The sequence below is a fragment of the Palaemon carinicauda genome, chromosome 1 (assembly GCF_036898095.1).
Source record: "Palaemon carinicauda isolate YSFRI2023 chromosome 1, ASM3689809v2, whole genome shotgun sequence".
NCBI classification, from domain to species: Eukaryota; Metazoa; Arthropoda; class Malacostraca; order Decapoda; family Palaemonidae; genus Palaemon; species Palaemon carinicauda.
In genome coordinates, this window is record NC_090725.1 from 72,943,388 (window position 1) to 72,962,154 (window position 18,767).

The 18,767-nt window shown below is 38.3% G+C and overlaps 1 protein-coding gene across 1 annotated transcript in view; it reads left to right on the forward strand.

Moving 5' to 3' along the window:
- Positions 1–5,177: 5,177 nt before the first annotated feature.
- Positions 5,178–18,767, forward strand: part of LOC137648916 (bax inhibitor 1-like) — a 31,479-nt gene continuing 17,889 nt past the window's right edge. The window contains exon 1 of the mRNA XM_068382108.1: positions 5,178–5,336. Within this exon, the coding sequence (XP_068238209.1) occupies positions 5,287–5,336 (50 nt within the window). The 5' untranslated portion in view covers positions 5,178–5,286. The remainder of the gene's footprint in view (positions 5,337–18,767) is intronic.

The following is an 18,767-nucleotide window of genomic DNA, read 5'->3' on the forward strand; positions in this document are numbered from 1 at the left end:
GTCGTCACATCTTGTTATTAATTCAGTCCAACAGCGTCTCTGCATAAGTGGTTCTATTGGATGACTCTTACCTCACGTGGTGGTCAAATTCGACCTCTTGTATATGTATAGTATAGGCTATACAGCACCTCTAAGTCTTGTGATGGCCAACTGTATCTATATGACATCCTTCTCGCCTTTCGAAAAGGAATGCTCTCTGTTACCTCTGGCTGTTTTACAATCAACGTCACAATTAAAATCTTGGTTACAACAATGTCCCCATCCTCTAGAGAAGATTTTAGTATATGTATAGTATATACAGCACCTCTAAGTCTTGTGATGGCCAACTATATATGACATCTTTCTTGCCTTTCGAAAAGGCATGCTCTCAGTGACCTCTGGCTGTTTTACAATAATCGTCACAATTTAAACCTTGGTTACAACAATGTCCCCCTCCTCTAGAGAAGATGTCAATTTTGTTTGATTTATGATTTATAAAGAAATTAAAACATCGGCTGTATACTTGGACTCTTATCTGCCTCACAGCATTATAATAAGTCCATTGTTTCTTTACTGTGAACAATTCGTTGTTATTTTTTTTTATGCTTGTCGTATCCCATACAGAATTCGTATGGTGCGCAGCTGACTTCCATATACAGATATAATATTTGACTTCCCACGTAGTCTATTGTTTTACCAACTTATTCATTAATAAATAACTGTCTTTTAACCTTGTGAATACACATTCTCTCTCTCTCTCTCTCTCTCTCTCTCTCTCTCTCTCTCTCTCTCTCTCTCACACACACACACACACACACACATATATATATATATATATATATATATATATATATATATATATATATATATATATATATATATATATATATATATATATATATATATATATATATATACATTGTGAAGGGCGGATGAAAATGATTTAGGTATGCTATTCGCACTCCCTAAGAGATTAATTCTACAATGCACTAGAAGAGTTGGGAGACAGTACTACATTAGATCTCTCTCTCTCTCTCTCTCTCTCTCTCTCTCTCTCTCTCTCTCTCTCTCTCTCTCTCTCTCTCTCTCTGGTTACGGCTCATTTTGTCTTTGCTTTCACATACACCGAATAGTCTGGCCTATTCTTTCCACAGTTTCCTCTGCCCTAACACACCTGATAACACTGAGATTACCAAACATTAAGGATACTCCAAAATCAAACTGTTGTTCTCTAGTCTTGGGTAGTGCCATAGCCATTGTGTCATGACCTTCCACTGTTTAGAATTAGAGTTCTCTTGCTTGAGGGTACACTCGGGCTCGTTGTTCGATCTTATTTCTCTTCCTTTTGTTGTTTTGAAAATTATATAGTTTATATTTGAAAGATCTAAGTTAATGTTGTTACTGTTCTTAAAAAGTTTTATTTCGATTGTTTATTACTTCTCTTGTAGTTTGTTTATTTCGTTGTTTACTTTCCTCACCGGGCTATTTTCCCTGTTGTAGCCCTTGGGCTTATAACATTCTGCACTAGGATTATGACTTAGCTGATAATAATAATAATAATAATAGTAATGATAATAATCGCATAATTTGTTTTCTGTGCCCCTTTAATGATCCTGATGACTTCATCTTTTCTTATATCATTAAATCTCGTTAATCTTATCTGTGTGTTTGACAGCACCAATCTGATATGGAATATCTGTAAATGACCTCATTCTATTTCATATTTTGTTTAAAAGAATTCTATAAATTTATTAACCAGTTCTTAGTTGCTATAACCATCTGGTAACCTTTCTTATTTACATCATATAGTAGACGATATAGCTCATTCATGTCTATTGCCACTTACTGGATTTTTTTCCTATGGTATTCAGGTTTTTTCTTCCTCCTGATTAGTTATTATATCGGAACCTTCCCCCTTTCTCAACATATTCAGGTTTTTTCTACCTCCTGATTAGTTATTACATCGGAACCTTCCCCCTTTCTCAACATATTCAGGTTTTTTCTTCCTCCTGATTAGTTATTATATCGGAACCTTCCCTCTTTCTCAACATATTCAGGTTTTTTCTTCCTCCTGATTAGTTATTATATCGGAACCTTCCCCCTTTCTCAACATATTCAGGTTTTTTCTTCCTCCTGATTAGTTATTATATCGGTACCTTCCCCCTTTCTCAACATATTCAGGTTTTTTCTTCCTCCTGATTAGTTATTATATCGGAACCTTCCCCCTTTCTCAACATATTCAGGTTTTTTCTTCCTCCTGATTAGTTATTATATCGGAACCTTCCCCCTTTCTCAACATATTCAGGTTTTTTCTTCCTCCTGATTAGTTATTATATCGGAACCTTCCCCCTTTCTCAACATATCTTGCTAATTATTGCTTTCCCAGAATTTAAATAACCACCAAATTACTGTGCAAGAACATGAGAACTGCAGGATTGCATTATTTTGGAGTAAATGGAGAGCGTGGTGTTGTAAACAATTACGCTTATTATTATTATTATTATTATTATTATTATTATTATTATTATTATTATTAGCTAAGCTACAATACTGATTGCAAAAGCAAGATGACCAAGGTCTCCAAATGGAAAAAAAACTACCCCTAAAGAAATAAATAAACTACACTAAAAGTAATAAAAAACAATAAAAAAAAACATTTTAAGATCGATAACAAGGTTGAAATAGATCTGTCTTATATAAACAACGAAGAGACTTATGTCAGCCTGTTCAACAGAGAGAGAGAGAGAGAGAGAGAGAGAGAGAGAGAGAGAGAGAGAGAGAGAGAGAGAGAGAGAGAGAGAGAGAGAGAGAGAGAGAGAGAGAGAGAGAGAGAAACATTTGCCGCACGTTTGTAATAGTAACTCGCATATCCAATCTTTGCTTTTTCCCTATGCAGATCTCTACGAGGGACAATTTTCCCTCATGATGTAGTTTTATTTTCATTTGGCCAAATAGCAGAATCCGTCGAACTTCAATATTTAAAAATTGGAGCAAAAGCTTTTTTTTTTCTTCTTTTTTTACAGAGCTGGCGGGGTCTCATGTTATAGTTCATCCATTTATCTATTCAGTTTTGTTATCTATCTTAATTTGTTTCATATCTTATAGCACTATTCAAATGAATATAAATAACCATTCTATCAGCATATCTAGTAAATTTCGTGATCTGGGAGTAGGCTACCTCTAGTAACTTGTCTCTGCTCAAACAAATAATGCAGCAAAAACGGGTGGATATCATATATTGCTTTTATAAAGAATTGTCTGGGTGAACGTTCTGTAAAGAAGCTTGTGATAAAATAAGTTATTACCAGGATTGATTACTCCAATTCGACCCGTTACAATCTACCAAAGTACAGCTTGAGAAATTACAAACCATGATAAACATAGGAGCAATATTGATAAAATGTGTCCCACCTGGAGAAAGAATCACTTCTATACTAATTGAAATACACTATAGAAGCCCATCAAAGCAAGCCTTGAGTTTAAATATGTACAATAATCCATCAAGTTATCAGAACCGGACGTCCAAAATATCTAAGAGAATTCATATATATCTTGTAGACAATAAAATCGTGTTAACACGAGAATAGTTACAGATGGTTTCGAATAATTGGAACCAAAGTAGCCCTATATGTCTACAGTAGGTCCCAGAGCTTGAAATATACAATAAGCCCCCACTAGACATCCGAAGAACTGAAAATATTAACGCTTTCAATGAAAAACAACTGAAGACTTTCTTGTATTCCAAGTGCTTTGATAATGTTGATTTGCCTATAAACGTGCAATATGCGAAATGCGAAATGTCTGGGAATATAGGTGACACGATTAAACTGAATGTGAATTTCCTGTAGAGAGTAGGTTCCCTTGTAGTGTAGGGTCAGAATTTTATAGAAAAAAAGTCTTTAAAATATGTAAAGTATTCTTTCTTTCGAGTTCTCTTACTATCTGGAAATCTCTTCCCACTAAATAATGTCGAAATAAAGAAAATTTATCATATGTATTTCAAAATCAATCGGGTTATGTATATTCTGGGTCAGAATTACAAAGAAAAAAAAACTTTAAAATATGAAAAGTATTTTTTCTTTCGTTTCTCTTACTATCTGGAAATCTCTTCCCACTAAATAATGTTGAAATAAAGAAAATTTATCATATGTATTGCAAAATCAATAGGGTTATGTATATTCTGCATAGTCTATTTAAATACATTTAAGGGAAAAACAATATGATGAAAAATGGCTAATTCCAAGAACTCCTTATTTCCTTTCCTCACTGTGCTATTTTTCCCTGTTGGAGCCCCTGGGCTTATAGCATCTTGCTTTTCCAACTAGGGTTGTAGCTTGGATAGTAATAATAATAATAAAAATAATAATAATAGAGGTTTTTAAGTGAACCGCGCCTACAACGCCACGTCAAACTTGTGGGTGTGACGTAAAATGACGTAAATAGCCTTGTTCGTATAGCTTTATCTATGACTTAATTTATATAATTTACTTTGATAATTACAAATATAACTTAATATCTCAGTTTAAATTGTGAAGATAACGAATTTATTTGTAAAATTTCTATAAAACCTCTTTCAATGATGAAGTATTTCGCAAATAGCCGTGTTCGTATAGCTTCATCTTTGACTTAACTTATGTAATTTCCTTTGATAATTGCAAATATAACTTAATATCTCAGTTTAAATTTTGAAGATAAGGAATTTATTTGTAAAATTTCTATAAAACTTCTTTCAATGATGAAGTATTTTGAAATTATTTTCCCAAAATATTTTAGTAAAACCAGTTCCGAACACCATTGACAAGATTACTGATGCAATTTTCCCAAAACTTAAGTTCATTTCACATCAGTATCATCCTTTGATAACCCTCAGAGTAATATAGTGGTTAATTTACCGTAATCCTCGTAATTTCTGATTGGAGAGAAATTAAATCATAACATTTATTTATTTTGGAATACACTGGTACATTCTTCTTCGACTTGACGCAGGGGTGCCATTCGTACGATAATTATCGTACATGTACGATTATTTTAGGTCCGGTACGATGTACGATACATACCTTAGGTATATACATATGTGTTTAATTAAACAATTATACTAAAATATTTTGAATTAAGTCGATCATGTAACTCCTTAATAATTATATTGAAACTGTGTACGATAATTTTGGTTGAAAAACGACAATTTTAAGGCTCACGTACGATATTCCAGTCGAAATAATCTGGCAAACCTGTCTTGACGTCGCCATTTGTGAGGAAAGTCTGTAGACATTGAGCTCTACTTTCTTTTGACCAGTTGTAATTAACGCCATGGAGGGGATAAACCTAAAAGGATTTGCCCAAGGGCTTACTGCAGATCTGTAAGTATAATAAATCTACTGTTATTTCACTGTTGTCTAAAGCTTAAGTTATGTTTAGGTTTGCCGTAGACTACTTTACTCGCTTGCCCTTATGTAGAATAGACCAAGTAGATAATGGCTATATTGTCTAATTCCCGTCTATGAAGGCTGCTCTAAGTAACTTCCTAGTGTAAAATGCCATTTGATCATTAAATACTACTTTAACAATAATCGTATCGATGTTTTTAAAGGCTTTGCGACCTTGTCTGTGAGAATTCTTATCGTAGGGTTTCGCCCTTACAGACTAATGCTTGCATGACAACCTGAAATATGTATAACATTTCACCAATATGATTTGGTTAGGTTTTGATTTAGACCATTTTCTGCTTAGGCTAATGTTGCACGACGACCTCAAGGTTATATGGGGGTTAGGTTTTGATTTAGACCATTTTCGGCTTGGGCCAATGTTGCCCGATGACCTCGATATTATGTAGTGGCTAGGTTTAGATTTAGACCACTTTCGGCTTAGGCTAATGATTGCATGATGGGAGCCATTGTAGGGTGCCGGCCAGGTCCGTTTTCAACCATAGAAAATGGGAATATTATAAAGTGGGGTGGACTGTGGCCGCCGTTCTAAAATCGAGTTCGTAGAAAACGGGAATATCCAGAACTGTGGCCGTCGTTCTACCTAACCTATGCTAAAAGCCGTATCCTTACCCAGGGGGGCTTCGCCCCCCTGGACCCCCCCACCCTTACACAACAGTTTCCTTGCCTACGACTACGACGGGAGAAGCTAACTTGAAAAACCCACCTAACCTATGCTACAAGCCGTGTCCTTACCTACGAGTACGACGGGAGAAGCTAACTTGAAAAACCCACCTAACCTATGCTACAAGCCGTGTCCTTACCTACGAGTACGACGGGAGAAGCTAACTTAAAAAACCCACCTAACCTATGCTACAAGCCGTGTCCTTACCTACGAGTACGACGGGAGAAGCTAACTTAAAAAACCCACCTAACCTATGCTACAAGCCGTGTCCTTACCTACGAGTACGACGGGAGAAGCTAACTTAAAAAACCCACCTAACCTATGCTACAAGCCGTGTCCTTACCTACGAGTACGACGGGAGAAGCTAACTTAAAAAACCCACCTAACCTATGCTACAAGCCGTGTCCTTACCTACGAGTACGACGGGAGAAGCTAACTTAAAAAACCCACCTAACCTATGCTAAAAGCCGTGTCCTTACCCGGACCCCCCCCCCCTTACACAACAATAATATTAACTAAGTAGTTATATACTGAAATCCATGAGTACTTACATGATTATAATTCGTAATCGCTGAATTCCGAATCTTCGGGGTACGTGCTGACGATCTACTTTCTGACTTTCGATGGGCGGGATGGACCAGGAGATATGGATGGTCCAGGAGAAGTGTGTGTAGCGGCCGTTGTTGATGGGGTTGGGCAAGTTTTGAGAGGGTAAACACGATTGATTAATTTCAAGAATGCCTTCAGTTGACACTCTGATCCCTCTAGATATCGCTTGCGAACACAGTAATTTGAAAAATAACTGTCATACATGTGTTTCCGTGTGCCGAAAGCAGGTATGACAGTCCTTTTCAAAACGTGCCACTGCGATTCTATAGAGTTAGTGTGTACACTGCGATCGTCCGCGTTCACATAGTGAATGCTATGATTAACTGTGAGATGCTGAAAAAATTGATTCTTTATATTCTTATAAGCCTTCCAACAATCCGAAATAATAGTAGTTTCGGGATGGACGAATTCTACTAATATAGGAATCGTCTCAGCTGAACGCTTCTTGACAACCTTGAAAAACGACTCACGTGTTTGCCGATCAATCCCTCCAAACACCCAAGCACCGTCGACCGGATCCCCCCCGGCCGTACTTCTGTTTGCCAAACTTGCTCTCATCTATCTCCACTACGTGACCAGGACCGCCAATCTTCTTATTGTCTATCTAAAGAATATCGGAACACACGTCCCGGCAAAAGTTGTACCAATCCACGAGAGTATGAGAGGCAAACTTTTTATACGTCTGGCGAATGGTGTATTGGGGAAATTTATAAACGAAACCACAGACGAGGATAAAAACATCCTGGCACGACAACTGGGATCTTTCAAAAAAACTGCCACGTTTCAAACTAATCTTTTTCCGGCACTTGTGATAATTACACCGCCAAAAGTACGTGTTTTCACCGTTTCTTGATTTGCCGTCGTACTTCTTAGTGACTTCGCCGATATTGCACTTAGAACACACACCGGAAAAATCACCTAACAGGCCTTTGAAATACAAGTACTGTAATCACTGAAATTGTTAGTGGCCATGAAACTAAACACTTGAAAAAAAGTAGGGTCGTTAATTTGGTCAAACTTAATTATATCACGAGATGTAGCACCGGACGACATGGTGTCTGCAGACTCTGCACTAGAAAGAACGAGCGTGCTTCGTGTGAGGTATGGTATGATCGAGATATTTGAATTCTTGAATTCTGATTGGGCAAAAAAATGCCCTTAGGCTAATCCGCAGGTCAAGTGGGGTCTCATTGGGTCGTTTCAAAAGTACCGCGGCCGCGATTAGTTCGGTAATTTGCCACTACAGCGGTGCTATCGCTATCGTAACGCCAACTACAGCTAGTTTTTTGAACTACGGGAGCGAGAAGATTCGTGGCCGGAGTAAGAACTCGAGCCACATATAAATTATCAGGTAATTTAGGGTTTTCGGCAAAAAACATAAAAGTGTGCGATTAAGCACATATTTAAGATCCGTAGACCATTTCCAAACGATCTTATTCTATACAAGATAACAGTAGGGGCGATAATAAACAAAATATGGGGGGGTGGCCGGCACGCTACAAACTACCCGCATGATGACCTCAAGATTATATGGTGGTTAGATATTGATAGACCATTTTCGGCTTAGGCCAATGTTGCCCGATGACCTCGATATTATATAGTGGTTAGGTTTTAATTTAGACCATTTTCAGACTAGGCTAATGTTGTGCGATGACCTCAAGACTATATGGTGGTTAGGTTTTAATTTAGACCATTTTTGGCTTAGGCCAATGTTGCCCGATGACCTCAAGATTATATGGTGGTTAGATATTGATAGACCATTTTCGGCTTAGGCCAATGTTGACCGATGACCTCGATATTATATAGTGGTTAGGTTTTAATTTAGACCATTTTCAGACTAGGCTAATGTTGTGCGATGACCTCAAGACTATATGGTGGTTAGGTTTTAATTTAGACCATTTTTGGCTTAGGCCAATGTTGCCCGATGACCTCGATATTATGTAGTGGTTAGGTTTAGATTTAGACCACTTTCGGCTTAGGCTAATGATTGCATGATGACATCAAGATTATATGGTGGTTAGATATTGATAGACCATTTTCGGCTTAGGCCAATGTTGCCCGATGACCTCGATATTATATAGTGGTTAAGTTTTAATTTAGACCATTTTCAGACTAGGCTAATGTTGTGCGATGACCTCAAGACTATATGGTGGTTAGGTTTTAATTTAGACCATTTTCGGCTTAGGCCAATGTTGCCCGATGACCTCGATATTATGTAGTGGTTAGGTTTAGATTTAGACCACTTTTGGCTTAGGCTAATGATTGCATGATGACATCAAGATTGTATGGTGGTTAGATATTGATAGACCATTTTCGGCTTAGGCCAATGTTGCCCGATGACCTCGATATTATATAGTGGTTAAGTTTTAATTTAGACCATTTTCAGACTAGGCTAATGTTGTGCGATGACCTCAAGACTATATGGTGGTTAGGTTTTAATTTAGACCATTTTCGGCTTAGGCCAATGTTGCCCGATGACCTCGATATTATGTAGTGGTTAGGTTTAGATTTAGACCACTTTCGGCTTAGGCTAATGTTTGCATGATGACCTCAAGATTATATGGTGGTTAGATATTGATAGACCATTTTCGGCTTAGGCCAATGTTGCCCGATGACCTCGATATTATGTAGTGGTTAGGTTTTGATTTAGACCACTTTCGGCTTAGGCTAATGATTGCATGATGACCTCAAGATTATATGGTGGTTAGATATTGATAGACCATTTTCGGCTTAGGCCAATGTTGCCCGATGACCTCGAGATTATGTAGTGGTTAGATATTGATAGACCATTTTCGGCTTAGGCCACTGTTGCCCGATGACCTCGAGATTATGTAGTGGCTAGGTGTTGATTTAGACCATTTTTGGCTTAGGCCAATGTTGCCCGATGACCTCGAGATTATGTAGTGGTTAGATATTGATAGACCATTTTCGGCTTAGGCCAATGTTGCCCGATGACCTTGAGATTATGTAGTGGCTAGGTGTTGATTTAGACCATTTTCGGCTTAGGCCAATGTTGCCCGATGACCTCGAGATTATGTAGTGGCTAGGTGTTGATTTAGACCATTTTCGGCTTAGGCCAATGTTGCCCGATGACCTCGAGATTATGTAGTGGCTAGGTGTTGATTTAGACCATTTTCGGCTTAGGCCAATGTTGCCCGATGACCTCGAGATTATGTAGTGGCTAGGTGTTGATTTAGACCATTTTCGGCTTAGGCCAATGTTGCACGATGACCTCAAGGTTATTATGGTGGTTAGTTATTAATTTAGACCATTTTCGACTTAGGCTAATGTTGCACGATGACCTTGATATTATGTAGTGGTTAGGTGTTGATTTAGACCATTTTCGGCTTAGGCTAATGATTGCATGATGACCTCAAGGTTATTATGGTGGTTAGTTATTAATTTAGACCATTTTCGACTTAGGCTAATGTTGCACGATGACCTTGATATTATGTAGTGGTTAGGTGTTGATTTAGACCATTTTCGGCTTAGGCTAATGATTGCATGATGACCTCAAGGTTATTATGGTGGTTAGTTATTAATTTAGACCATTTTCGACTTAGGCTAATGTTGCACGATGACCTTGATATTATGTAGTGGTTAGGTGTTGATTTAGACCATTTTCGGCTTAGGCTAATGATTGCATGATGACCTCAAGGTTATTATGGTGGTTAGTTATTAATTTAGACCATTTTCGACTTCGGCTAATGTTGCACGATGACCTTGATATTATGTAGTGGTTAGGTGTTGATTTAGACCATTTTCGGCTTAGGCTAATGATTGCACGATGACCTCAAGGTTATTATGGTGGTTAGTTATTAATTTAGACCATTTTCGACTTCGGCTAATGTTGCACGATGACCTTGATATTATGTAGTGGTTAGGTGTTGATTTAGACCATTTTCGGCTTAGGCTAATGATTGCACGATGACCTCAAGGTTGTTATGGTGGTTAGTTATTAATTTAGACCATTTTCGACTTCGGCTAATGTTGCACGATGACCTCGAGATTACGTAGTGGTTAGGTGTTGATTTAGACCATTTTCGGCTTAGGCTAATGATTACACGATGACCTCAAGGTTGTTATGGTGGTTAGTTATTAATTTAGACCATTTTCGACTTCGGCTAATGTTGCACGATGACCTCGAGATTACGTAGTGGTTAGGTGTTGATTTAGACCATTTTCGGCTTAGGCTAATGATTGCACGATGACCTCAAGGTTGTTATGGTGGTTAGTTATTAATTTAGACCATTTTCGACTTCGGCTAATGTTGCACGATGACCTCGAGATTACGTAGTGGTTAGGTGTTGATTTAGACCATTTTCGGCTTAGGCTAATGATTGCACGATGACCTCAAGGTTGTTATGGTGGTTAGTTATTAATTTAGACCATTTTCGACTTCGGCTAATGTTGCCCGATGACCTCGAGATTACGTAGTGGTTAGGTGTTGATTTAGACCATTTTCGGCTTAGGCTAATGATTGCACGATGACCTCAAGGTTGTTATGGTGGTTAGTTATTAATTTAGACCATTTTCGACTTAGGCTAATGTTGCCCGATGACCTCGAGATTATGTATTGGCTAGGTGTTGATTCATACCACTTTCGGCTTAGGCTAATGATTGCACGATGACCTCAAGGTTATTATGGTGGTTAGTTATTAATTTAGACCATTTTCGACTTCGGCTAATGTTGCACGATGACCTCGAGATTACGTAGTGGTTAGGTGTTGATTTAGACCATTTTCGGCTTAGGCTAATGATTGCACGATGACCTCAAGGTTGTTATGGTGGTTAGTTATTAATTTAGACCATTTTCGACTTCGGCTAATGTTGCCCGATGACCTCGAGATTACGTAGTGGTTAGGTGTTGATTTAGACCATTTTCGGCTTAGGCTAATGATTGCACGATGACCTCAAGGTTGTTATGGTGGTTAGTTATTAATTTAGACCATTTTCGACTTAGGCTAATGTTGCCCGATGACCTCGAGATTATGTATTGGCTAGGTGTTGATTCATACCACTTTCGGCTTAGGCTAATGATTGCACGATGACCTCAAGGTTATTATGGTGGTTAGTTATTAATTTAGACCATTTTCGACTTAGGCTAATGTTGCACGATGACCTCGGTATTATGTAGTGGTTAGGTTTTGATTTAGACCTAATGTTGCACGATGACCTCGGTATTATGTAGTGGTTAGGTGTTGATTTAGACCACTTTCGGCTTAGGCTAATGTTGCACGATGACCTCGGTATTAAGTAGTGGTTAGGTGTTGATTTAGACCACTTTCGGCTTAGGCTAATGTTGCACGATGACCTCGGTATTAAGTAGTGGTTAGGTGTTGATTTAGACCACTTTCGGCTTAGGCTAATGATTGCACGATGACCTCAAGGTTGTTATGGTGGTTAGTTATTAATTTAGACCATTTTCGACTTAGGCTAATGTTGCACGATGACCTCGAGATTACGTAGTGGTTAGGTGTTGATTTAGACCATTTTCGGCTTAGGCTAATGATTGCACGATGACCTCAAGGTTGTTATGGTGGTTAGTTATTAATTTAGACCATTTTCGACTTAGGCTAACGTTGCACGATGACCTCGAGATTACGTAGTGGTTAGGTGTTGATTTAGACCATTTTCGGCTTAGGCTAATGATTGCACGATGACCTCAAGGTTGTTATGGTGGTTAGTTATTAATTTAGACCATTTTCGACTTAGGCTAATGTTGCCCGATGACCTCGAGATTATGTATTGGCTAGGTGTTGATTCATACCACTTTCGGCTTAGGCTAATGATTGCACGATGACCTCAAGGTTATTATGGTGGTTAGTTATTAATTTAGACCATTTTCGACTTAGGCTAATGTTGCACGATGACCTCGGTATTATGTAGTGGTTAGGTTTTGATTTAGACCTAATGTTGCACGATGACCTCGGTATTATGTAGTGGTTAGGTGTTGATTTAGACCACTTTCGGCTTAGGCTAATGTTGCACGATGACCTCGGTATTAAGTAGTGGTTAGGTGTTGATTTAGACCACTTTCGGCTTAGGCTAATGTTGCACGACGACCTCGGTATTAAGTAGTGGTTAGGTGTTGATTTAGACCACTTTCGGCTTAGGCTAATGTTGCACGACGACCTCGGTATTAAGTAGTGGTTAGGTGTTGATTTAGACCACTTTCGGCTTAGGCTAATGTTGCACGACGACCTCGGTATTAAGTAGTGGTTAGGTGTTGATTTAGACCACTTTCGGCTTAGGCTAATGTTGCACGACGACCTCGGTATTAAGTAGTGGTTAGGTGTTGATTTAGACCACTTTCGGCTTAGGCTAATGTTGCACGACGACCTCGGTATTAAGTAGTGGTTAGGTGTTGATTTAGACCACTTTCGGCTTAGGCTAATGTTGCACGACGACCTCGGTATTAAGTAGTGGTTAGGTGTTGATTTAGACCACTTTCGGCTTAGGCTAATGTTGCACGACGACCTCGGTATTATGTAGTGGTTAGGTGTTGATTTAGACCACTTTCGGCTTAGGCTAATGTTGCACGACGACCTCGGTATTAAGTAGTGGTTAGGTGTTGATTTAGACCACTTTCGGCTTAGGCTAATGTTGCACGACGACCTCGGTATTAAGTAGTGGTTAGGTGTTGATTTAGACCACTTTCGGCTTAGGCTAATGTTGCACGACGACCTCGGTATTAAGTAGTGGTTAGGTGTTGATTTAGACCACTTTCGGCTTAGGCTAATGTTGCACGACGACCTCGGTATTAAGTAGTGGCTAGGTGTTGATTTAGACCACTTTCGGCTTAGGCTAATGTTGCACGACGACCTCGATATTATGTAGTGGCTAGGTGTTGATTTAGACCACTTTCGGCTTAGGCTAATGTTGCACGACGACCTCAGTATTATGTAGTGGCTAGATTTTGATTTAGACCATTTTCAGCTTAGGGTAATAATTGCATGATGACCTCAAGATTACATAGTGGTTAGCTTTTAATTTAGAAAATTTTCATCTTACGCTAACGATTGCTTGATGACCTCAAGTTTGAAAATATTAAGGTTGTTTTTGGGGGTGTATGTATGATAGCGGCCACCTTTATTTATGATTACGGCCGACTTAGAATACGGTAGTGGTACATGGGTCGCTGGGGGTGTTAGTCCCCCTGTTAGTTAATTAGGTAAGAACATGGCTTGTAGGTTATATTAGGAGAGAAGTTTAGGTTAGTTAATGTCCATTTTTCGTCTACGTAGTAGGAACTGGCTGCAGATATACAATGGCTCCTGTTTTTTGTTTTAGACAAATTTTTAGCTTAGCTAAGCTAATGCTTGCATGATAACCCAAGCTTCTATATTTGGTTTGTTTTAGACCATTTTCAGCTGAGGCTTATGATTGCATTATAACCTTAGGTTATTTGATTAGTTTTTTGCCCATTTTCAGTTTAGGCTATTGATTGTATTATGAACTTTAGGCTATTTGATTAGTTTTTATTTTATACCATATTCAGCTTAGCCTAATGATTGCATTATGACCTTAACACGTTAACTGCAATGTACAGTATTCCATTTATTGTTCACAGGGGACTGAATGAGCGATGTGTACCCTATGTGGTACACATGCTAAGAATTATATATTTCTTTCAAGTATCCAAAATTTACTCAAAATGGTTTTTTTTTACCAAAATAATATTGAAATATATTGGAAATTAATTAAAATAAACTAGAACATTAACTAAACACTTTATTTATTACTGAAAATAATCTTCATATGCTGGCAAAAGCGGCATAATTTTTCAAAAAATTTTCTTTCAGTATAAAAATAGAAAACATTATCATCAGATCAATGTAAATGCTATCCTTTTAACCCTAGATTATATTTATGTAAATTCAATAGAAAAATAAATCAGTTTGGTAAACATTTTACTTTTAAAGAAAAAATGTGTCCTTTTCTTGGTGAAAAAATACCCATTTATATATGATGAAGGAAATCTTGTAGTATTTAGAGTACAAGTATAAAATTAACATTCTTTTTGTTTTGCTTCTACATAAGAAAAACAAAATACACAAATTTCTCTTTCTAAAATACACAAATTTCTCTTTCTAAAATACACAAATTTCTCTTTCTTCAAACTGAATGTTTCAAGTTGAAACAACTGAGACAAAGGAAAGGTTTATCCTCACAGTTCTCACAATGTGTTAACAGGAACGACAACGCCTTCTTGTCTTGGCTTTGGGGCCAGGTGCTTCAGTTAGGGAATGTTCAGATCGTGTTCCTTCAATTTGTGAATGCCTTGAACCTGGCTTTACATTTTCTTCTTGTGTTCCTGTAAGAAGTGACATTATTATACTCTCCTTTGAAATCAGTTATTGAAATGGGTTTGCCAGGAGAAAAGTATTTGTTGTACAAAACCCATGCATTCACAATGCATGTTCCAGTCAACAATTCTACTGTATTGCTATTTTACGATACCATTTCAAGGTCCGTCTGAGAGCTGTAGCATAGGAGGACATCTGATCTGACATGTCCACACCCTTCTTAGCTTTATTATAATCTAGAACGCTCTCTGATTTCATAATGTCCTCACCAGTTCGTTTCTTTTTGCCTGATGGTATAAGTTCACCCGAGTGTTCAGGAGTAGTTAAAAGAGTCAGCACATTTCTCTTGTCTTTCCAATTATAAACCTTTACTCCATTCTTATTCTGCTGTGACACCACCTCTCCTTTCTATAGCTTGGCGTTTAGAAGGCTTGTTGGTATGAATTTTCGGCGCTTTCTTAATGTACCACAGTAATAGGTTTGTTCTTTGAGAAGCTTTTCAGCCAGAGAAAGAGATTTATAAAAATTATCAGCAAAAACTGTCAAACCTTGATGCAACAAAGAATCACAGAGCTTCAAAACAACTGATTCCGAGTGGCTGAACGATGGCAAGGGTGCAGACTTTCCGGAATAAACTCGTAAATTCCATGTGTAGGCATTGGGTGCACACAGCTTGTAAATTTTCAATCTATATTTATGGGATTTACCTGGGTTGTACTGTAGAAAGCTCACTCTGCCACGAAACGGAATCATTAACTCATCAATGACGACTCTGTCTCCAGGTGAATATACTGATTTGAAACTTTGGTTGTTTGTCAAGGAGAGATTGAATTTTGTACAACTTATTTGATTTATCATCCAGATTGTCATTGAAGTTGAAGCACTTTAGCAATAGTGTAAATCTATCCTGCTCCATTTGTAAAGATAATACCCCCTCTCCTTGCCCAAAGCTCTCCCTTGCAAGGATCTAGACCTGTGTGTGATGTGGCCTGCCCTTGGAGTTGATGGCACCCACTCTGTAGAGAAACTCCTGGAGATTCTAGCAACCGTTTGATCTCAAGTCTTCCCGTCATGTTTCTGCTTCCGTCCAGCGTGTGGAGAGCTATGAGGTGATAACCCTGGACATGTCCTTCATTGTTGTTGCAGGTGAGCCGCTGTCATTTGCTGAGAATCTGACTGCTGCCAAATCCTTGACCTTGAGGATGGAGAGGTGTGTATGCTCCCTACTACAGTACCGCAATCTGTAACTTTCCTGTGCTTTCTTCCCTTGCTGAGGAGCTGCCTGCCTCTAGAAAAAGAGGAGTTCTCCAAGGTACAGGACGACTGATATGGAAAAGTCTCTTGAGTCGTCTTCAGGTTATTCTGCATGAATTTTTGGGAAGAGCAGCGTTGTGAAACCTTCCATCCTGCGGAAGTGTTAAGGTACCTCAAGTGGCAAGTCTCAAAAGTCTCGCCACACTCAAAGGCATGAGCTCGATCCCTGTCATGAGCCATTGAATACTGTCACACTCCTGGTCCAAGGAAAGGTCAAGGTCTCGGGTTAGGACCCAATTGTGTTACTGTACATGCACACGATCATTGGCTTGGATGTGCAGCCTCCCAAGGCTGAAACCAAGAAACATTGTAAATGTTTATGCTCATAGTCTCGTGAGCATACGGTCCAAAAATTGTCAGAATCGCAACCCCCTAGAACTAAGGCAGCTCGCATTTGGTCTTTACATTGTCGCTCCTCACTTGCCAAGTCGAAACATTAGACGGACAATTCCTTTTCCCTGAGCGATGCTCTAGGGAAGACCTAACATAGTGAGAACACCAAAGCAATTGTCTTTGGTGGATAAAAATAAATGCAGCCTCATCTCCTGTCTCCTCAGATCGACAAAACCCATGGCTAAACCTGACGCTATGGCTCGAAACTGGTCTCATTCACAGGATATATGTCTTTGAGACTATATTGGTCACTCTTTCATGACACCTCTAGGCATGGAGGAGTTTCTTCCAGGTAGGTCTCTCTTTTAAGTAGGTGTGATGAGAGGAGACAGGTGATATCTTAGACGAACTTAAAATGCTCTCCGGAGCGGAGTCTTCCTTTCAAAGAGAAAGTTCACTTCAAAAGTCAAAGTGAATTTATCATCCAGCATCCATCTTTTTACCTCTAAAAGCTTAATGGCTGTATCATCTTTGCTGAAGTCATACTCCTTTAAAAGGTCTGGGATTTGTATTGTTAGCAAAAATACAAATGAATTGAAAAATTTATTATTTTTCTCAACTATAAAATCCTGAGTCTTCTAAGCTAAACTTCCCACCTCAACCATCCCGCTAGTCATAGGTTAAGGTCAAAGTGATGGCTTGCCAGCCTGTTGGTTAGGCGGGCTTACCCTCCACCCGGCAGTAACTATCACCCCCTTGATATAAAGTTTAACAATGAGTTCCAGCTTTGCTGAAATCATGCTCCTAGTAGAGGACTCAAGTTTTGTATACTTAAGGAAAATGAAGATTACTTGAAGTTAATTTTCCTAGCTGTACAGACATGAGTCCTTTAAGTTGAAATTTCCACCTTAACCACCTTTCTGTGTCTGGCCAAAGGTCTAGTCTAGCTAACTGACAAGTGGGGAGACTTCTCCTAACCACCTGTTGGTAGTTATATCTACCTCATTGTTGATTTTATGCCAGTTCCACCTTAATCTGAAGGTATATTGTACAGTACTCCTATTTAAAGAACTACAGTAGTTTGTATTGCTAGGCAAAATATGAATTAATTTAAAGTATTGATGTTTTCACATCATAATTTTCACCTTTCAATTTTTAATGTTGCCTTGAATTTTTAAGATTTCATTTGACGTAAGTTTTTCGGTATCTAGTCATGTATTTCCCTCCTCAACCGAACTTGTCAATTTTTTTAATCACGACCACATCATCAATTTTAAGTCAAACCAATTTTCTTCATTGTCAGATTTGAGATACCTCTTGGTAAATTGTCTCTCCGCCAAATTTACCGTATCCAGTATTCATCATTAGTGATAAAACTAATAACTTTTATAGTACTATCTAAAAGTCTTATAGCAGAATTGTCTCGCTTCATCCCACGAACCCCATCCCTCGCACCCCATCCCTCGCTGGGTATGGTGCCATCAGTGCATCTTGCATTATGCACTGTAGGCATTATTCAAGTCTTTCCAGCATCCCTTTGGCACCTAGCTGCATCTGTTGTTCTTTTCATCCTTTCCCATTTCCCCTTCTCATCTTTCTTCCCAGTCACAAAACTTTTAGTCTATAGTGTAACTACCTGGTTTTCCAGAGTTTACATGGCTGTCCCAAGCATATCACCTTTGAGTAACAGATAAAAATAAATATTAAAATGTATAATCACAAAATTACTGTAAACTAAAGTCATTCGAAATTGCTGAAAACTACATGTCACGAAGATTATGTTGTATATTAACCCTTTTACCCCCAGGCTCTTTGGAAATTTCCAACCCTTAACCTCCAAGGGGTTATTTTTTTCCCAGTTCATTTTGCAGTATATTTTTTTTAAATTGCTCTAACAGCCTTAATTTTTGTCATAGAGAGGTCAGGTTGGTCTCATTCTCTTGGAAAATGCCTGAATTTTTTCAAAAAATTATCAAAAATATGAAAAAAAAAAATTTGTATAGCATTTTTTTTTGCAAGGACGTACTGGTACGTCCATGGGGGTAAAGGGATGGGTTTTGTGAAATGTACCAGTACGTCCTTTGGGGGTAAAAGGGTTAATGAAAGGTAACCTAAAAA